The sequence below is a fragment of the Carex rostrata genome, chromosome 12 (assembly GCF_964058835.1).
Source record: "Carex rostrata chromosome 12, lpCarRost1.2, whole genome shotgun sequence".
NCBI lineage: Eukaryota > Viridiplantae > Streptophyta > Magnoliopsida > Poales > Cyperaceae > Carex > Carex rostrata.
This window is the reverse complement of record NC_135929.1, coordinates 1,713,437-1,734,951: the sequence shown is the minus strand read 5'-3', so window position 1 is coordinate 1,734,951 and position 21,515 is coordinate 1,713,437. Positions and strand designations below refer to the sequence as shown.

Genomic DNA, 21,515 nt, shown 5'->3' with positions numbered 1-21,515 from the left:
GTACCAGACAGTTATTGTAACCCAAGTTTGGTACTGTTAGAGAAATAGGATAATTAAGGGACGGATTAGCCTCAGACCCGTTAGGAGTTAATCGTCATTAGCTAATTAGAAAATTAGAATTGAAGTTACAAATTTTAGAAGAAAAAGAACAACTTAATCCAATTTCTATTTATAGAAAGTTACCATAACATAGAGAATATAGAGATTTGTTAGAATAGGCAACATAGACAACCGTTAATTTCTTTGGCTATATAAAGCCCTCTGTACAAACAACTCAAATCAAAATTGATAATAATATTTTTCAATTCATCATTATCTCATTTACTCAAAGTTTCCGCAAAAATCTACAGGTACTTGATTCTTTTTCGTTGACCAATCATCTAAACGAAAAAAAAAAAAAAAGCTCTACATAGTAATAAATTATGTATGAAATAAATAAGTTGTTTGAAAATAATGTTAAAAAAAATTAACCATAGCCTTTTGTTAATTACCTTTTGAAATTTGGGAAATTTTGTTAGTATTTATTTGAATCTCCTGAATTAGAGAGGACACATTTCGTTTTAGAAAGTTACTTTTAAAGAGAAAAAACGCTGCACACGCTGTGAAACATTTGAACAAAACAAAACAAATTTGAAATAACAGCTAGAAAAAAGAGCTAACGAATTAATAAAATTTTAAATAATAATAACTTTACATTAAGTTTACCAAAGAAGCACCGACCATTAAACAATATAATCTAGTATTGCAATTAAAATTTTGTGGGACATACATACTATCTCATATACTTCTTTTTAGTAAAATGTCGAAGATTAAGTCACCTAATTATTTAATATTAACAAAAAAGAACATTATTTGTAGTTAGTAAATCAAAGACTGATTTTTGATTATATTATTATATAATTGTGCACCATCTAAGGGTGACAATTGTGACACGCAGATATTATCAAATTCTTGAGTGATACACAAATTCAATTATTCCATTCTTTTATGAACTGTCAAAAGTATAATCGTTAGTTGAAAATTTATCTAATTCTATAATATGTGAATTTTTAAAAAAATTAAGAAAAAGACAGGTACATGCTTATCTGTTCATATATAATTGATCTATTGATATGAAGTATATCTATAATCCAAATTTTCATAAAACAAAGACAAAAGCGTTGTCTTTTTTTTTTTTTTGACTTTTTGTTAGAAAACTATTATATATAGTATACAATTGAAAGTTTGTACCCAAAAAATACACATTATTGCGCTTGAGCTATATCAACTTATAAACATTAAATTATTAATGTTGACTAATAACTAATTTCCTAATAATTTTTGCAAAACCATAGTGTCTAAAATTGTCACTTTTTTCAAGGAATTTTTTTTAGAAATAAAAAATATTGGTCACATGTGAGAAAACATAATATGAATAAATGTATGCATAAACAAAATATATCAACAAAATTACAAGAGTTGGGAAAAGTAACTTAGTTTATATCATGGGTTAGAAATCAGAAAATGACATACAAACATAGCGTAATAACACAATCATTAAGTTTTGTCAACCACATTAGATCCTGTAAATAAAAAGGAAATAATAATTCTTATATTTTGATGCAGCATGCAACTATAAAAAAAATGTGGATTTTTGATAAAAAAAAAAAATGTTGTAATAACTTTCTAAATATTAGTCATTAATAATTATATATTAGAGGAGGGTTCAAACACCTTTGTTTTTTTTTATTGCCTCCATTATACTTCCATTTTATGATTTACAATAACTTAAAATTTAAAACTTAAATGTCAAATAAAAATATTAGATATAATTCATATCATTTTCTATGCATATGTAAAAGTTCTAAGTATTGAACAATAATTTTTCATTTGTTTAATTAGAATTTAATTTGTTAATTTCACATTTCTTAATTGGTATGAATGTGTTAATTAGAGGGAGTGTTGTTTAATATGAAAAAGAGATGTAGATGGTTGTGTTCTCTGTAATGTGGGACATACATAAAGTTGACCAGCCCTATTTTTTTATAGCATTTTTACTGTATGTGTAAAAGTTTCCAGTAAAACTAAATGCATAACTTGGCAGAAAATAATAATTAAAGAATATTAAATGTTCTTTATAATACACATAATCAATAAAATATTATATAAAGAAAGAATAATATCTAAGAAATAATTTAGAAAAGAAATGTGTAAGAAATTTAACTTTAAATACTCCAAAAATATCTATAAGCATAGATAATAAGAACTCGAAATATTTTTAAATTCTAAGTTAAGTTTATTTGAGTGATTTTATGTTATACTTAAAACATACATGGACAAAAACAATGATAAGAGCATCTACATTCCTAAAACTCAAAAGGATTTCTAAATAATTGTTAATTACTTTTTAGAAATTATGGTCTTTAAAGTTTCTAACTCTCACATCCCTGAAACTCATTTTAGAGTTTCTATTAACCCACGTCAGCAACAAATTAAAAATGAGAAACAATTTGAGCCAATCATTTGGCCAACATAGAGTTTATAAACAGTTTCTTAATAAGAAATTTTCCTGCATAGTTTCTAAATAAGAAACTCTCCCACATCCCTGAAATTAGATTAGAAACTGCCACGTCAGATTATAAACTCTAATAGTTTCAGGGATGTAGATGCTCTAAGTTAGCATTAAGACTATACAATTCCTAAATCTAGACGATTTTAAAACATGATATATAACAAATTTGTTTGTCACACATTTATAATGCATAATTTAATTACTCATTTATTGTCTTCCTTTCACGCATTTTTTTATTTCATTGCATGTTTTTTGTTTCTTAAAGTAACTAGTTTATCTACTATAAATATCAAGTTAGAAAAAAAAAAAAAAACCGCCTTTGAGATTAAAAGATACTATACTACAAAATTGAATAACTTGTGATTTTAAAACATCTTATGTAACATTTAGATGTTAGACATTAGAGAAAATCAATTATTCATATCTAATGTTTAGATATTAGAAATTAGACTCTACTAGATAAGAGCAGATATATATGTTATTTTTTGAACAATAAGTATTTGTTTACGATAAATAGGAGTAGATTTTATTTATTTAGAATTTTTTTTTTACCCATTTACTCTTTTTATTAATTTCCTTAATTATTTTGTTAAGTGATTTTTTAATTATTGATATGACTTATTTGTAACTATAAGCAAATTATTATTGTTAGGTATTTTTTTGTAAGTTATTTTTCTTTTTTTAATAATGAATGAGTAGCACTCGAACATATCTATATCTCAATTTATACAAACGTTAATAAAAGACTATAAAGAGTAATGTTTGGACAATACAAAGTTGTCATTTTTGTTCAATATATTTAATAAAGAGTAATGTTTTAGTACCTGCACTACAATATCCGTGCTACATTACTCGCACTTAGAGGAATAATGTATAATGGTCCCCACTAATTATATTGTGTATACTAATTATTATTCTAAAAAGATATTATATAGTCTCAACTAATTATTATTCTAAAATTCCAGCTGCATCCTTTCTCTATGATCCCCTCTAATTATATGGTCCCCCTTTCATAGTCCCGGCACTAATTCCGCGTCAATATTTTTTCTAACAAAAATAGTTGACCTCATAAAAATAAATACTTCAGTGCATAGATATAAATACTTTCAATACTTAGATATTAATACTTTCAGTGTCATATGTAAAAAAATACTTAGATATTTATACCTTCGTAGATATAAATACTCAGAAGATAAGATATTAACACTTAAAATACTTTGATGAGTAGGGTTAAAATGCACCATTGGTTTTGTGCTCCAACCATACCCCACGTCTCTATCTCTGTTTACAAAGTTCAAACAGTTGATCCGAACGGCTCAACATGATCTCCATATTAAAATGTGCTTAGAGACCAAATTTTATATTTTTTGGAATTTTTTACTATTTTTTTAGATAGATACAAAATCACTGTTTGTTGATGGTATAAATGTAGTGATTTTGTACCTATCTAAAAAAATAGTAAAAAAATTTCAAAAAATATAAAATTTGGTCTCTAAGCACATTTTAATATGGAGATTATGTTGAGCCGCTCGGATCAACTGTTTGAACTTTGTAAACGAAGATAGAGACGTGGGATATGGTTGGGGCACGAAATCAATGGTGCATTTTAACCTTACTCTACTTGATACGTAACTTATTATGATAACAAACATAGTTGTTCTCATAGGTATAAATACTTCAGTGTATAAGTATAAATACTTTCAATACTTAGATATTAATAGTTTCAATGTCATATGTAAAAAAATACTTGCAATTGTAGGTATAAATACTTGTACGGCGAGATATAAACATTTGCGTGACGACAATTCTGAAAGTACGTCATCATGAATCTCATTTGAAAGCAAAAATTACATAGATATTAATACTTTAGAAAAAAAATATCAAATTGTGAAATTTTTGCGTTCTCTGTAGGAAGTTATATTTATGCTTTTAATTTTTGGTGGTTCCCGAGTATTGTAGCGCGGGTACTGTAGCACTGATATTGTTATTTTCGCGCTTTAAGAATTCACGCAATAAATAATTGTTCACATCATAGGTATAAATACTTTTGTACATAAGTATAAATACTTCCATTCATAGGTATTAATACTTTAGAAAAAAAAATTGAATTGTGCAATTTTTGCAATCCGCACAAAAAGTTATATTTTTATATTTAATTTTTAATAATCCCCTGCAAGTACAGTGCAAGTACTATTATCAACTCTCTTTTCTTTTAAATTTGTTTACTATTTTTTTAAGAGAGAAAATTCATTGATTCACAAGATTATAGACTATAAAAACAATGACTATAAAAAACAATGATTTTCTAACTATCTAAAAAAAACAATAAACAAATTTTAAAAAAAATGTAAAATTTGTTTTCACACAAACAAGCTGAGAATTAGAAGAACACAACAACAGAAAACAAAGCAAAATTTTCATTTTAGCAAGAAAATAACACAAAAAAGAAAAACAAAAAAGCCAAAGCAGTCCGAAGGAACACTGGTTTAGTAAAGCTAAATGAAAAGACTATAATCTCTATAACATATTAAATACACCTTCATCGTGCCTCATTTATTGGTACAAACAAATACAAACTACTAAAGATACAAAAAGATTTCCCACAGCCCCATATTCCCAAAAGGAAATGTGTAATCGGTAGCCCACACCAGTACCTCTCATAATACAAACAAAAATAGCAGTCGAGTCAGCAATTAACCACAAGGAGTGAGCTTCTTATTGCCGGCCCCACGGGGGTTATCATCCTTCCAGTCATCTAAAGCTCTGGCCTTGTCTTCTTCGGCATCCTCTTCCTCTTCTGCCGTGCGGGACCCATCCCGGTGCCACGATGAGTTGGCCTCTTTCATGTACTCAGCATTCCTCTCCTGCCACGTATTCATCATCTCCATTTCACGCAACCCCGCTTCCTCAATGCTCATTGTTGGCAGCCTATGGTATCAAAAGTAAATATATTATTATTTATTAGTCAAAATCGGTCTCACAAAGCAAATTCTGGCTTGATCAGTTACAATCATGGTTTATGCGAATACATGGATACAAACTAAACGACAGCAAACATGCATGTCATTAATTATCAATCAATACAACTAAAGCTTGACTATATTAGCCTTGTGAATTTCATCACGCAATCAATTTAGAGAGAGAGAGAGAGCGACCTGAATCCGGGTTGGAAAACCTGAGCAGCAATCCGTTCCCTTTCGCTTGTAATTTGGTGGCCCACAAGGCTAGAAGGCCCAAAAATAAGGGGCTGATGGTGATGCTTGTGGCCGCTAGCTTGAGATATACTAGCTCTCCCTTCGATTACATCTTGCGCGAAAGTTGCACAGGTAATAGGCTCTATTGGTTTAGACAAAGGCACTCTTGTGGCTGCATTGCGGTGCCACGTTTCTACCTTTTTTGTTCTTTCGTCAAGCACCTCACGCGCAAACTCTTCCTCACCATCCTGTTCATTTCTCATATTTCATTACTCATGGTTATTACTCATTATTAGGAAAATGATGAATACCAGAAGATGGTTTCTTTTCTTTATCCAGTTTATGTACTAATGGAAGTGCAAAGATAAAGACGAAACAAAAGCTGCTAGTACTGGTAGAATCAGAGAGGACACTGGTTCTAGAATATAATACGGACATGCAGAGCCCATCCCAACTATTAAACTCTCACATACCAACCCTACCACCAAAAATGTAATTCCCGATATATCCTTGTATTCTTGTTCCAGATGCACCCATTCCAACAAAAGCAAAAATGAAATAATGTCATTTTCTCAAGTAAAAAAGTAATCCAAGAGCAGAGAGATTTCAAATAGATGTAAAACCGACAACCAACAAGGTAAAAGACGGACACAGAACCTGCCAATTTTGGAATACCCCTCTAAGTTTAAACCAGCAACTGACTGGTATTCATACCAACTAGCATGGATCCAATACAACTGCACGGCACTCTAATGTAATTCAGCAGAAATTATGCAAAGCAGCTATTGAGCAGTTTGAAAAGCTTGAGTCCATTTACAGAAAGTGGAACCGGAACCGAGCTACTAGCTGCATGGACACAATACAATGCCAGATATATAAAGGACACAGCTGTGGATCATGCAGACAGGACCCTCATAATTTCCTGACTATTTGACATCTCAATAGGCTCATATGATAAAAAAAAAATGCAAATATAACATTTTTACCATATTAAAATTAGGTCTTTACAAATTAAATAAGAAATCTTTAATTTATCGAAAACTACTTGAACAAGTACCTTAGACTGTCTTTCCTTCACAGCAAGCAGCATTTCTTCTTCTTTCTTTAGCATTTCTAGAAGATCAAAAGCCTGCATCAGAAGCAATAAAACATTTGTATAAGAATCAGATCCTAAGAGAGGAATCCGTAAATTCAGCTTAACAAGCATAGGAAGGATTTGACAAACCTTACAGAGGGCCAAAGAGATTGTACCTAGCCATGCCTGCAAAAGTAAACAAGGTATTCAGTTAGAGCTGTCAGCATATCTTAATTTGCTAATTAAACATGAGATAGGTTACACTGACGGGAAGCTTATTTGGCAACTGAGAAAAAGACAAAATAATGATAAAATATAAATAAACAAACTAAAACTGCAGATAAGTTCTTTGAGTTTAGATAGGTTCCATATCAAATTTGGTGCGATTTAAAAACTCATTAGTCATTCATTGATTAACTTTAAAATTGAAAAGCTCAGGTTTATGGACACTAGATTGGTGACCCAACGATCGTCACATTGCAAATTTGACACACAACCTATCTAAACTTTCAATAACATATCTTCAATTTAATATTTTTATTTTGGTAACATTTTGTTTGTTGTCATAGTTGTCAATATATCCCTTATCCAAAAAACCCTTTTAGATAGAACAACAAATTGGATAAGATCTGTCTAGAAGTAAGTCATACGCGGTAGTTCCAAATTCTAACTAAACAAAAGATAATTGTGGCTCGAACTATATACATAATTGGAAACAAAGAAAACAAACAAAGCTGCAGCTAACCTCACGCTCTTCCTCACTGTCATCGTCATGTGCATCCTCTTCATCAAAATCGACGGGGTTGGACAAGGCAGTGGCACGGAGGGAGCGGCCCCTTCTCTCTTTTCTCTCTTTGATCTCTTGTAGCTTTGCCTCTGCCGCCTTTTGCCTCTTAAATCTAGCAACCTGTTGAAGCAACAAAATAGCATATGTAAAGGTGCTCCATCATTTCTATCACTTTGGTTTGGTCCTTTTCGCCCTCTTTCCTTTTAACTCATGAAAACATGCAAATGATTATTAAATAGTACTTTAGGTAAGGGATAATAAACCTTTTTAGCTCTACGGGTAGCAAAGGTATCGGCACCTCCTTGTCTTGAAGCATCCAGTTCGTCTTCTGGTACAAGCTCAAGCGCCTCACATATGGAAATAAATTCCTGCATAGGAAAACCAGACAATCAAAATGCGCTCTTGAAAATGAGACCAATAACGTGCAAGTGAATAAACACTTGACCTTCAAGTGATCTTCAGATGCCTTGAGGATTGGAATCCTGTCCTCTTGTGCGACCTTCTCAGTCAATTCTGCAAGATAGAATGGCACCTAAACAAACCAAAATGTTAAACTAAATTCATGACAAACAAATACATATTATCTTAACTGGACAAGGGAGTAAACAGTATAAAATGGATAACGGAAACTCATCTTACAAGGAGAAATTTGAGATTAGAAGTGCTGACATCATCCTTGGTCTCATTAGAAGAGAAAAGCCCCAGCTTACTCACCATTTGATCACAGCGTTTCAGTAGCTCAATTCCCTTCCTCACAGTATCCTTTCGAACCAAATACACAACTTACATATTAGATAACAAAGTATTATGTTCTAACATGCATCCAAATACAAAACATTTTAAATCCATCAGCAAATTTCCCTTCAAGAGCACGAGGCACATATATCCTAAATTTCAACAGATAGAACTCAAATTATGCAATACTAGGAGAAAAAGGATGGGAAGAAGCACCTGATCCACGGAGGATTCGGAGGCGGCATAATGGATCTGTCGAGCCTGCTCAAACAAAGCGGGCAGAGGCAGCTCCTCCGTATTCCTTTCCACCATCGTTTTTCTCTGAACAAACCCTAGATTTGTCGATAAGCTAATCAAAACTGTAACAGAAGTAGCGTTACTAATCTCCTCCACTCGGAGCGCGCAGAAGCAAAAAGTTAAAATGGGAGAAGGGAGATGGAGAACAAATTGAGTACGGAAGGAAGCGATTGGGAACAACCGGGAAAACCCTGGAAGGCTGGAATGCAAGGTGGCACAGTCGCGCCGGATCTTTTCGGTTTCGATCGGACTCTCTGATCCGTACCGGGTAAAGCCCAGTTAACAATACCCAAATTTAAATTATCTGAATAAATAGCGGGAGATAAAATAATACTGGGCCTCCAGCCCATATACCATTGTGTTTTCTTTCTCACGCCACCATTGATCCGCGGAAACAGGCTACCATATCTCCGAATTCGTATCCTCTAAGGTAACATAAATTTTGATTTTAATTATAAACCGTCCGATTTACATCCTCGCTAATATTAGCGTCATAGGCGTGGGCCAGATTGGCATGATTTATGATCGAACGGTCTGGAGGTATATTTAAACGGTACATTAATGCAGAGGATAGTGATTTCCAAATCCTCTAGGCCAATACCCCTTATCCTCTTCTTCGATTCCCTCGCAACTGCTGAGAGGCAACAGATAGAAGCGAGTATGGCTTCACTAACCCTCTCTTCTTCCTTTACCGCCTGTCGCCACCTCTCGCGCGCAAGACCTCGACTTCACCCTCGTGAGAATCCCAACTTCTTCTCTCTTAAGAGCATTTCGCCCCTCCGCAAAACCCCATCTGTGAAAACCCGCTCGGCCATTGGCGTGACGGCGAGGCTCGGTTTCACCGGATCGTATTTCGAAGGTGACTACGACTTCGACGAGGATGTGTATGGAGATGATATCGGACTCGGGCCACCTGGTATTTCAGCGGCTGATGCAACAGCTGCGGTGAAGCTGCTGGAGGATAGAGAGGAGCCACCTTGTCCGCCGGGTTGCCGCTGCTATGAATGCACTGTGGTGCTCAGGCCAGATATCTCAGAGGAGAAGCGTGTTGCTTTAATCCAGCGATACGAAGAGGTGCTTCATTCATTTCTTTTTTAACATACTACTACACCAGTCATTGGTTATTGTTATTAGGACTTCTTGAAAATAAATAGAAAGTAAATTCAGTGGCTTGAGGGCGGAGGGGGGATTAAGCAAGCATAAATTGTGGGTTAGGTTTGGTAACAGGGTACAAGGCACTATATATTTTTTTTTTGGATAAAAGGCTAAATAGCCCGTTTCATATTAATGAAACCAAAAGGTTAAGTTACAGATTTTAGGTTTAGAGATAATCTCCCAGCATAGCTAGATAAAGTTCTAAAATCAACACAAACATTTTTAAAGGTAAAAATAAGCCTCTGCATTGCGGGCTAAGGTATATATTTGGAATCAAAATTCTGAGATTGTAGAATCATTTCTAAGTGATCACTCCCTGTCGAACTCCTCAGTGCTAGGTAGATATAGTATTGGAGTATCTTCAGCTACCTGGTCATCCAGTCTGGCTCCATTGTTGAAGAGGGATCGCATCGAGGTCACTTGGCAGCCAGAGTGCTGTACTGTCTTTCAGCCTTTTCTGAGCTGACTCTGTCCAATAAGTAACAAGTGAAATTATAAGTAAAATAATATTCCTGGCTGTTTTTTTGGTTTTGTTGTTGAAGCATACTTCATTTCTATGTTTCCAAACAGTCCAACATAAGGCACTATACACTATCAGGAAAGCCATCAGGTCATCTGAGGGTAAGTTGACTGCAAATTGTACAATATCTATACAGGTAGACCATTCTAACATAAAGTCTTGGCTTCTTCCCAACCAAAACCATACTTGTTGGATTAAGGGGCATTTGAGGAATAAATGATTTCTAGTTTCTTTTTTTGAGCAAAAATGACAGGTTGGGTCCCCTTTCCACCCTTTTCTGAGCAATCTAGTTTTGGTCAGTATTTTATTAGCATTGAGTAGCCACATAAAAATTTGGATCTTTGGAGGTGTTGGTAGGGTCCACCATAGCATAGGGTAAGAGGGCATCACACCGGATGATCGAGTATATAAAGATTTGACTGAATACTTCCCTGTATTTTCCCATCTCCAGGCTAGTTTATCATTCAAATCTGTAAAAGAAATTTGGCTAATTATGTGAAGTATGGTACCCCATTCTTGTTGCTTGACACCTATTAGTACATCTTTAAATCTAACACATTGCCCTTGAGAGTATATGATGTCAGCTAGTGTAACATTTTTTTTGATGCAAACTCTATATAGTGCAGGAAATCTAGTGGCCAATGTACAATTGTCCAACCATAAGTCTTGCCAAAAAAGCACTTTTGTTTGCGTGCCTGGTTCATATTTGATGCTCATTTGACCTATGTATTCTAATTTGGTAATTTGTAGCCCAAAAAGGGGAGACAGGTAGTCTATGATTACTATAATACTTAAACATAATTACAGTTTCCCATCTACTATGGTAGCTGTTATCTTTTAACTTCTAACACCACTTAAGCAAGAGGGAAATGTTCATGAGGTGAAGATCCAGAATTCCTAGACCTCCATACTGTTTGTACAAGGCACTATATAGGTTATTTAGACGGGGTGATACTAGTTTACCAGATAGTAAGGGGCTATGTTACCAGTAATTGTACTTTCGGTTTACTGGTGCAAAAAGCAGGCAGTGAGACATGCCAGTAAGAGTACTGCATGGTGTCTGGAATGCATACCTTGATATGATAATGCATGCTCTTACAAAAACCGTGAATGCTACTTTGAAATGCTTCTTTTGCTTATTCTTGTTATCTGTTTCAATATTTATCTTTATTACTTGATGCAGTCCATATGCATCCTGATCTGTAACAGATTCAATGTAAGAATGCGTAATGTACATAATGGGTTGAATGAAAATGGCAGTATGTGCCGCATGTGTGCTTATATCTGTTTCAATATTTATCTTGTGTGGCATGTTGCAGCTTCTGGTGGCTGGAGGAGCGATGTATGTGGAGGTTTTCAACAGAGGAATCGGGCCCCTTTCATATAGCATTCAGAAATACAACAAGGATGGTTTAAAAGAAACATTTGGCGAAGGCATCTACCTTCTTTTCACTTTCTTCACCAAGCCCGAGTCGACTCTTGTACTGGAGAACCAATTGCGCTTAGATTTTTCTGTAATCAGGCATTCTCTCCAAAAAACTGAAACAAAGAAAAAGGAAAAGGAGGCAAAGGCAAAGGCAAAGGAGAAAGTTACTGTAAATTGAGGGGTGTTTTTTTTCCTTTCTTTGTCATATGGTTTCCAAAATTGTATGAGTTTTCATTCTCTTCGTTACGTTTGTGCTTTTGCTGAATATTTGATTTTCGAGTTTTTTTTTTTTGTATATGTTCCTTTTGTCTTCTTGTTTAATTTATCAAATACTTAGTCTTTATGCCAGGTAGAAGAATTATTAGCTTAATTCTGTCTTCCAAAATAATTGCTCCATATGCAGTTCTCCTGCTGCTTCTATTTTAAAAAAAAAAATGTTTGAATCAACTTAAATCATGTCTTTAGGGAAACATAAAAAGAATTAATTGTACCTTAGAAGTCCTTAGTATCACATATAGATCATAGATGAAGCGTGCTGATCAATTCTAGTATTGCCTAAAATTGGTTTACTTGACTACTTGAGAGTGTTGCTGTGGATAATTTCTAGTTTGACAATAGATCGGCCGAGGTGTCAGTTCTTACCTGACCCGGCTTGCCTCAGCCAGACACAAGGAACCTCTGAACCAACCTAATTGGGCAGTATGTATATTATAGGCATGTATAATAATGTTTTTACTTTTGTTATAACTGAATTTATAAAATTTAGGAGAACCCAATATGGAATGTGTCTCTGTTATAACCTGATAAAAACGAGATCACCTCCCTCCTTGGGACAGGAAATTTCTGTCTCTAGAGCCATTGTCGGATGAGGCCGGAATCACTTTTAATATTTAAATATTTGATCTGAGGCCTATCCACCGAGTAGGAATTTCCTGTCTCCAAAAGTGCGAGAGATTCGATTCCTAACCTAATACCCCTGACAACCCAAAAGGGAAGATGCCCTGACTAATTTCTCCAGTCCGGGTTGGTCTTTAGTACCCTGTCGAAATATATTTTGATATTTTCATTGAGTGGATTGTTGTGTACATAATAGTTCTGATATTTGTGATAGCTAACAAGCATTCTTCGTTAGGTGGGAGGTGCACAGTTTGAGTTCATTGCATCCATTTGTTTTATCACTTGTCATTTCTCTCCAATTGATCCCTTTTTATTACCCGCAACATGCCAAAATTAACTATGGAACGAGGGCATCTAGCTAGCATAGTAGCATGGTTTATCTATATTCATGTTTCTATATTCCAAGTATCAGACTATTTACTGGATTGTAATTTACGTCACTACGAATTTCAATGCAAAGGAATGACTGAGATTTGCCATGGTTAGGCACTAGAGTGAAAAAAAAATATAAAAATAGTAAAAATTTGTATTTTACAAATTCACTATATAACAAATTCACCTGTAGATTTTTGAAGCCATAGTATAGAAAATCTTATGCACCTAAGCCTTACTTTTTTAATTTTCAAACCCAACAAAGTATGTCCTACAACGATTCCAAAGGTACACCTCAACTTTTTCAAAACTATGTCTAGTACATCCTTTAGGAAACATGAATTTGCATCATTTTCTAGAAAAGCTTATTTTTATTGAACCGACTTATAACTACATATCTTACACGCGGGATGTATCTAATGATGATCAAGCTCAGATTTCTTGTTTTGTGCCAAACAAAGTAGCCTCCATTAAGTCCCGCTTTTACAATTTAAGTAAGCTATATATCTTAGTTGGTTGATTAGACCAAACTCAAGCCATGTCTCCTAAGGTAGATGCATGACTTGACACAAGTGCTCTTTTAGATGATTTTTTTAAAGACAAATCAGCTTTAATTTTGTGGTCATCACGTTTTGATGCTAATTTTGTGCTCCTAATTACAACCAAAACATCCAAAATTGGCCGAAAAAGTTGGTGCAATTCACATGGAGTTGATTGCTGGTGTAACATCAGATTAGATTAATTACGCCAAGGTGAAACTATGAGCATCAGAAATGGAATATTAATTGTAGCACTAAATTTTACAAAGTTAATTAAAAAACATTGTCAAGTTCATTCTTTCTTCTAAACTCTAAATTACGAAGAGAACTATTATTGGTGGTTTTGATTGGCGAGAGGTGGATTATAATTTATAATTAGCACCAAAAATATAGAAGCGTGTGGATAAAATTTAGAGATTGCTGTGCATGTGCCAATCCCTATTTTCCAAACCAAGTCCAGCTGTGGTTGCTTTTTGACTATCCCATACCTCAAATCAAATCAAACAAATAGCTAGAAACTTGCAACCCGTGCAAATCAGAATATATCACAGGATTTCTTCATTATTGCTCCTCCAATTCATGCCATGTTATTCCTCTCTTTTCTGCCCCTTAAATTTATTTATTTGCAAAATTTGTTATCTTTATTTTTTTTTAAATAATTTTGCGCAAAAGTCAATCTCAATGAATTTAACCATAAACATAACACGATTGGATTAAACAGATGACAATTTCAATTATGTTTAAAGACTTGAATGCAGTGTTGATACTAAGTCCAATTTATTTTTGAAGGAATCTATATGTGTTCATTTTTCATGAGTGTATTTATGATAACTAATTGCATGTCCAGTTTAGAATGTTAGGCTAAATTTATATTGTTCTGATTAATTGAAGAATTTTTTTTTTATTTCAATAGAAGCTATCTTTATCTATAATAAATCAGAGAAATTGTAAAATAACAAAAAAAAAAAAAAATTTAGACCCGAAATTTTTAAATATATCATAACCCAAAAAAGATAAACCAAACCACCACGTTTTCTGAAAATTTCGAATTTTGACACGGCCTCATCCTCTAGATGCGGCCACTTTTCTGCGGGCCGCATCTAGGGGATGCAACCACCTTTTTTTTTCCTTCTCGTGCGGCAATTCAATCTAAACGAAAAAAGGGGTGGCCGCATCTAGATGATGCGTTCCGAAAAATGGTGGCTGCACCTAGGGGATGCGGCCGTGTCAAAATTCAAATTTCTCAAAAATTGTGGTTGTAATTTGATTTATCTTTTTTGAGAGTATGATATATTTAAAAATTTCGGCTTTTAGACGTCATCTGTGTCAATTTTTCTAGGCACACATCAAATCACAACATTCCAAATTCTGTTTTGATGATAATAATTAGCACTAAAAGCAATGTACATAATTTGTCCACATGATTAGATTTTTACAAGTTTTCAACACTTGTGTAGCAAAAGTAATAAAAACAAAATGTAATGATTATATTTTGTTACTTGATTTTTCAATCACAAATCATTTGAACCCTCTATATCTTTATTATTTACACAAAAGTTTCTAACAGAGTAATATATAAGAAGAGGAGGGATCCGATTACACCCTTTTTTGATGACACCAGATTATACCCTATGTTTACAAAATTCAAACAGTCGATCCAAACCATTCAACTTGTTGGATATGTTAAAATGTGTTTGTAGATCAAATTTTACATTTTTTTGAATTTTTTTTACTATTTATTAAGATGGGTACAAAAATTCAATGGTTTGAATATAACGATTTTGTTAAATATTTAATAAATAGTAAAAAAAATTCAAAAAATATAAAATTTGATCTGCAAGCACATTTTAACATATCCAACAAGTTGAACGGTTTGAATCGATTGTTTGGACTTTATAAACTTTAAAAATAGAGAGTGTAATTCGGTGTCACCAAAAAATGGTGTAATCAGATCCTCATATAAGAAAAGGTTCCTATCATCTCAAATAGGGACCAAAGAGAAAATTTTGAAAACTTGAAGACCAACTAGTTAATTTGTGCCAATGTATGTTAAAATGGCATTGGTTGGTGCAAGTGGAAAGCTTTTTCAAGGCACATCTCTAACTTTACAGGCCCAAGAGATGTGAAGCGCATTAGAGAGACACAATCCATCTTGTAAGCCTCAAATTATGGAATCGAGTGGGTTGTTGGCGTATTTGTCAAGCAATTAATTTAAATTAACAACCTCTTGATCTCATATTTAGAGACAGATTAGTTATACATGAGCTTAGATTATTGGAGAACCAACTGTAGGATAGGAATGCAGTTGATCAGGAGACAATTGATATGATTATCAATTGTTTATCATCTCAGTCAAGACTTTTTTTCAAGTTATGGAATAATTAGCAACCTCTTAATCTCATATTTAAACATTTTTTTTCAAGTTATGGAATAGTTAACAGCCTCTTGATCTCATATTTAGAGATAGCTTAGTGGAGATCTAACCAACTGTAGGATGAATTCGTATCACCTAAGCTAACAAAATATTTCCGTTTGGATCTGGACCGTCCAATCATCATCCGCACGACTATTAAAGTGTCCCCGTGCATTCCACCTTAGGCCGGATTGGCCCGGATCTCGATCGGACGGCCGTGATTCAAACAGAAATATTCCGTTACCTCAGAGGATATGGATTCCTGTAGGGTAGGATCATAGGAATGCAGTTGAGGAGACAATTGATATGATTATAAATTGTTGTATAAATTTTTTATCATCTAAGTTAGACTTTTTTCTAAGTTATGGAATAATAAATTAGCTTCCGTCCGTGCAACTTGAGGAGATTCCATTTGGGATATATTTATTTTTCCTTGATGGTTTTCGTGGGAGAACAAGATGTTGACTTAATCAGATATATAGCATGCCAAATTGAAAATTATTGCAACAATTAACTTGAGATTAATTAATTTTGGATAAACAAAGACTGAAACGTCCCAAGCATAACCCGTTAAAACAATGCATTTCAGATCAACAGGAGAATCCAAATATGTCGACACTTCATTTCAATTATTAGAAACCAAAAAAAAAAAAAAAAAAAGCATCTCCATATATAGTCCATACCTTATATCATCATTATATATTGTTGTATGCCTTTTTGATGACCATGCTCCATGTCTCGTACCTCTTTTATTGTGTTCCTTTCTTATTGTATTGTTGCGTCAAATTTACTTCCCCATTGCTTTCTTTTTTTTGTACTCTTTGCAAATTCAAACAAGCATATATATTATTCGAGGACAGCGAGGACAGCTGTTTCACCTGAAATTTCTTGATTTCATTGTGATATGGAACGGTATCAAAATTTGGAACTTTCAGTATATATAGCAACAACAGATCAATTGCAGTAATTTCGCATAATTTAATTTTTTAGTTGGGATCTGATGATTTCAAGTACTCAGCCTTCGATCGGTACAACCATAGCTAGTACTAAAGTTCAAAACAGTTTGGTACCAGCTTTCTTTTGCTTTATCTAATTTTCTGACCAAAATATCAGTGAATTAATTTTCGGAAACAGTAAATCCAAAATAGCAAATCCTTTAATTAAGTATATAATATATATATATATATATTTTTTGAGGGGAATATAATTAAGTATATAAACTGAAGAGACAGAAAGAAAGGTGATTTGAGCATAATGGGCTATGATTAAGTTAATAAGTTATGGGAAAGATTCCTTGAAACTTTTAAGCAGTAAAGTTTTGAGCAGCAGTTTACTTTATGTGAAAATAATTAACTGATCTATTACATGACTCATGACAGGTCAAAAGGTGAGATAGTTGATTCCTTGTTTAATTAGTGGCAGTATTCCTCAGCTGGGACCCACATTCTGCCAGAGGAAGATTTGTTCCTGCACTCAATTATTAGGTCAGTTTGGCATGTCAATTGCTTCTAATTTAATACACCCTAGTAAGCAAAGAAAAAAAAAAAAAAATTTAATACACACGGCAATAAAAATCAGAACATGTATAAGCGAAACAATTATTGTAATTTTTACACATTGCTCATGCTTTTTTTCTCAAGAGGTGAATCAGATTATTATAAACATGTCATGTCACTAAGAACAACTTGAAATTTTGCTCAGAAAAAACAGTCAAAGAATTGTTCCAGACTGGTTGGTTAGAAAGGAATTTGCTTCCAGTTCTCCGCTCTTATTGTTTGGATCCTCTACAAGTTGCCACACGCTAGGCACATCTTCAGACGTCTGATTTCTAGATGGAAGACAACACACATCTTAATGTATAAACGGACCGTCTGATCCGTATTTAAAATTTGTGCTTCTGTACAACTGAAGTGAACGCCAACTGTTTTGAAATCTTTAACCCTTTTTTTCTGACACATGAATGATCCCATCATACTTTCTGTCTTTTCCATTTCTCATATCCTTTTTCAGAAAAAATATCTGCATTTCTGTTATGTGTTTAATAAATGAATACCATCTGCATGAGCATAACTGACACCATGCCTCTCTTCCCTGATTTATGGATCAGTTATTTCCTGCTGCGCCCACCATTTTTCCTCTCTCTCTCTCTCTCTCTCTCTCTCTCATTCTCAAAATCAACCAATAATTGCATATTATTTAGCACTTGACACTTGAAAGCTGTTTGGTCAAGGTTTCTACCAACACCATCATATCCACTTTCTCGGCTTACCCCTCTTCAAACCCTCACCATCTCTTTTCTTCTAATTCTCATCTAATGATCTAATAGTTGCTCTTCATCGATTTTCTCAACCGCAAGCCTCAATTCTCAAGCATTAATCACTAGGCAATAGATTTCCTTTCTTTTCTTTTTCCTCCTCTATATACTACAATAATTTTGGCTTTACGCTTATAACTTCATCTATAGATAAAATGGAGGCGGGTGACAGTACTTTTCCTACGCAATTTGGTATCTCCTGTGCTTTTCTTGCCTTCCATCTCGCGTCGAAACCCAACCGGCCAGTTTTAGACAAATGCCGGCGGTCCCACATGACAGAGTTCATTTACCAAAGCAGAATCCACCTCCTGGGATTTCTTCTCGCGAAATCCCGGGATAGGGAAGATGAGTTGAGTGAAAACCTGGAGAGATCAGAGAGTGAGGTACAAGAGCTTAGAAAGAGGCGAACAGAGGATGCGAAAGCGAATGAGAAAGTAGCCGGCATATTCGCGGCCCACGAGCAGAGGTGGATCGCCGAGAAAAAGAGCCTCCAACGTCAGCTCCAGCTTCTCATAAATGAAATGTGTGCTCTGAAATCTCGGCATGAAGAGGCTATGTCTGACATGAAAAGGAGGCTAGAAGAGGAACAGCACGCTATCGGGTTTAAAGACCAGGCCTTGGAACAAGAGATCACGAAATCCCGAGAGGTCGAGGAGAAATTGAAGCTTGCCGAGCAAGTAATGAGTGAGTTAAGAGAGAGGGCTCAGAAAGAGGAACAAGCCCGCGTGGCAGAAATATGGAAGCACAAGACGGCATTTGTCGAGCTCATGTCGAACCAGAGGCGGCTTGAGTCCGAGCTGACTCGAACTGTCAAGCAAGCTGATGTGTCAAAGAGAGAGTTAGAACAGGCCTCCATGACAGTAGACGAGCTCTCGTCTGAAGTAGTAAGGTTAAAGAAGGATGTAGAACAAAAGGATAAAGTCCTCACTGCCATGTTAAGAAAATCGAAAATCGACACGGCCGATAAACAAATGTTGTTAAAGGAGGTTAAAATAACAAAGGCTAGAAAAAAGCAAGCAGAGTTAGAAGCAGAGAAATGGCGAAAAATGTGGCAGTCTCAGAGGCAGGGTAGTAGAAAAGGCATGTTGAAGGGATCATCGAGGTATTATGAGGAAGCCGGGGGCTGTTCAAGTAAAAGCACGATTACAGAGTTAGAGATGGAGGGAAGAGGCTTCGAGCGCAAGAGACAGCATTTGGCAGATTATTTCGAGGCCGAGAGCCGGATGGAAAGGGAATTGGAGGTGGGAATAGAGGAGAGTAGCATGACATGTGTCGAATGTGTCGACCGATACCCGAGCTACATCAATGACAAACCCGGTATGGTTTACTTTTCGTAGGGAAGGGTTATATATATTTTTCCTTTTAATTTCTATGGTTTATGTAAAACAATATGCCATTGGCGTCATAAACTCATAATAATTGTGGGAGCACAATGATTTGCTCATGCAAATCAAATGGTCTGAATCTTGGATTACTGACAGAATATCTTCCCAAACTTTTGGATATTGGCTTGTTACGTTGGAGATCACAAATTGCATAATTATATGGCCTCAGAGGATTTGGGATCTATAGTGCTAATTATTAATTTATGTTCCAAAAACACATTATTCTTGGTAACTTTTATTTTGTGAATCAGTGCTTCCATCGAAAACTTCTTTAGTCTGTCTATACAGTTTATTAATTTAAAAGCAAAAACAAGAAATGTCCTTCATTCAATCACTTTATTATTATTATCTAATTGTGCAACATTTTTATATTAAAAATAGCATCAGAAGAATTTCACCAGCTGCAAGATTGGATCCGAATGGAGGCCGAGAAATTTGCGAGCATTCTAGAGAAGCAACATAATGCCGAAATAGAAGCATTCACAGAGCAAATGAGGTTGAAGGATGAAAGGCTTGAATCCTTCAAATGGAGGCTTCTGAGTACTGAAATCGAGAAAAAGCGCATCCAATGCCAAATAGAAGGCCTCAACCGAAACATCCAGCATTACAGAGATGAGAGTGCCAGGCTACAAGCTATACTGTCAGACAAAAGTGAAGAACTAGATTCTCTTAAGGAGCGCCTAATTTGTCATGCCAGTGCCAATATTGAGTCAACAAAGGAGATCGAGTCGGATTCAGAGAGGAGGAGTGAAATTACTTACAAGGAAAGTAATGAAGAAAATGTTTCTCCACCTACAACTGCTACTGATACATGCCTCAGTGAATCACCTTTAGATGTACAGCCAGAACCAGAGATTGAAGAAGAGAAGGAAGTTGCTATGGACCCAGGAACTGGTTTTCCAGAAGCTATTTGCACGGAAGAAGTTACTGGGGCTTCACTTTGGCGAAAAGAATTACCTTGGAAGAATGATATCCTTGCTTTAGGGGTGTCTTATAAGATCAAAAGGCTGAAGCAACAATTGGTCGTGCTTGAGAAATTAGCCGGAATTCGAGTAACCGAGAAACCAGTGGATGAGGGATGTAGTGGTAAAACATGTGATGATGCTGGGGCAAAGAATAAAGGCTATGAAGCAGCGATGTCGCTGGTAACCAAGCAAGTCAAGAGGTATCAATCTCTGGAAGGAAAGATTGATGATTTGTGCTCAAGATTGGTATTTTCCTATACAACATTTTCACCTTTCATTAATCCTTTTCAAGATTAGCTTTCCTGTACTGCACACCTTCATTTTTCAGTACATTCAGTTTCCCCTTCTTTTTCCATATACCTGTTAGACTAAATGATTAATTATTGTTGTTTTTACCTATTTAAACCAGGAGGAAATTGACTGTGGTGGAAGGAGAAGTGAGCTAGAGAAAGGCAGGAGTAGCAATGAAACCCAAAAGCTTGAACAGTTCTTGGAGGAAACATTTCAGTTGCAAAGGTACATGGTGGCAACAGGCCAGAAGCTCCTACAAATACAGTCCAAAATCAATTCAAGCTTTTCAGGGAAGAAGAATGAAATTGGGCTGGATAAGAAAATGGGCCTTAACTTGGCCCAATTTGGAGAGATTATGAAATCCCTTTTCAGAGATGTGCAAAGAGGGCTTGAGGTCAGGATTGCCAGAATAATTGGTGACCTGGAGGGGCCTCTTGCTTCTGATGGTATTTTGCAGAGGAGGTGAACTTTTGAAAGGAGAGGATATATATATAGACATACTTTGTTTTGTTTATGGTAATGTGAGATTAGAATAGATGAATAGATAGGGCCGATAAGTTAAACTCTACTTTTTATACATAATTATTTTCAGTTTTCAA

General features: G+C 34.8%; 3 protein-coding genes across 4 annotated transcripts; 2 read left to right on the top strand and 1 right to left on the bottom strand.

Annotated features, from left to right (window-relative positions):
- Positions 1–4,950: 4,950 nt before the first annotated feature.
- Positions 4,951–8,816, bottom strand: TAP46 (2A phosphatase associated protein of 46 kD). Of its 2 annotated transcripts, none has more exons than XM_078312115.1 (9): positions 8,559–8,816; positions 8,247–8,369; positions 8,053–8,139; positions 7,871–7,975; positions 7,566–7,727; positions 6,971–7,006; positions 6,803–6,874; positions 5,707–5,993; positions 4,951–5,479 (listed from the first exon to the last, which is right to left on the bottom strand). In XM_078312115.1, the coding sequence occupies exons 1-9, from the start codon at positions 8,652–8,654 to the stop codon at positions 5,245–5,247; spliced, it is 1,203 nt and encodes a 400-aa protein (XP_078168241.1). In that variant the 5' UTR covers positions 8,655–8,816; the 3' UTR covers positions 4,951–5,244. The 2 variants fall into 2 exon arrangements, with proteins under 2 accessions (XP_078168241.1, XP_078168240.1); XM_078312114.1 differs by having other exon boundaries at positions 6,791–6,874; positions 8,559–8,810.
- A 369-nt stretch (positions 8,817–9,185) lies between these two features.
- On the top strand, positions 9,186–12,042 carry LOC144562825 (Translation elongation factor EF1B/ribosomal protein S6 family protein). The gene is made up of 2 exons (XM_078312123.1): positions 9,186–9,713; positions 11,634–12,042. Exons 1-2 carry the CDS (start codon positions 9,201–9,203, stop codon positions 11,916–11,918), a joined length of 798 nt encoding a protein of 265 aa, XP_078168249.1. The 5' UTR covers positions 9,186–9,200; the 3' UTR covers positions 11,919–12,042.
- A 6,038-nt stretch (positions 12,043–18,080) lies between these two features.
- On the top strand, positions 18,081–21,515 carry LOC144562818 (Ribonuclease P protein subunit P38-like protein). Its single transcript, XM_078312113.1, has 3 exons — positions 18,081–19,592; positions 20,042–20,871; positions 21,035–21,515. Exons 1-3 carry the CDS (start codon positions 18,431–18,433, stop codon positions 21,380–21,382), a joined length of 2,340 nt encoding a protein of 779 aa, XP_078168239.1. The 5' UTR covers positions 18,081–18,430; the 3' UTR covers positions 21,383–21,515.

Excerpts from the sequence above, each read along its gene's own strand:
- LOC144562825 (XM_078312123.1), top strand. The coding sequence starts at position 9,201 with ATGCAGAGGATAGTGATTTCCAAATCCTCTAGGCCAATACCCCTTATC. Across the intron at positions 9,714-11,633 it reads TAATCCAGCGATACGAAGAG|CTTCTGGTGGCTGGAGGAGC; the intron begins GTGCTTCATTCA and ends GGCATGTTGCAG.
- LOC144562818 (XM_078312113.1), top strand. The coding sequence starts at position 18,431 with ATGGAGGCGGGTGACAGTACTTTTCCTACGCAATTTGGTATCTCCTGT. Across the intron at positions 19,593-20,041 it reads CTACATCAATGACAAACCCG|CATCAGAAGAATTTCACCAG; the intron begins GTATGGTTTACT and ends TATTAAAAATAG. Across the intron at positions 20,872-21,034 it reads ATGATTTGTGCTCAAGATTG|GAGGAAATTGACTGTGGTGG; the intron begins GTATTTTCCTAT and ends TATTTAAACCAG.
- TAP46 (XM_078312114.1), bottom strand. The coding sequence starts at position 8,654 with ATGGTGGAAAGGAATACGGAGGAGCTGCCTCTGCCCGCTTTGTTTGAG. Across the intron at positions 8,370-8,558 it reads CCGAATCCTCCGTGGATCAG|GATACTGTGAGGAAGGGAAT; the intron begins GTGCTTCTTCCC and ends TTGGTTCGAAAG. Across the intron at positions 7,976-8,052 it reads CATCTGAAGATCACTTGAAG|GAATTTATTTCCATATGTGA; the intron begins GTCAAGTGTTTA and ends TTTCCTATGCAG.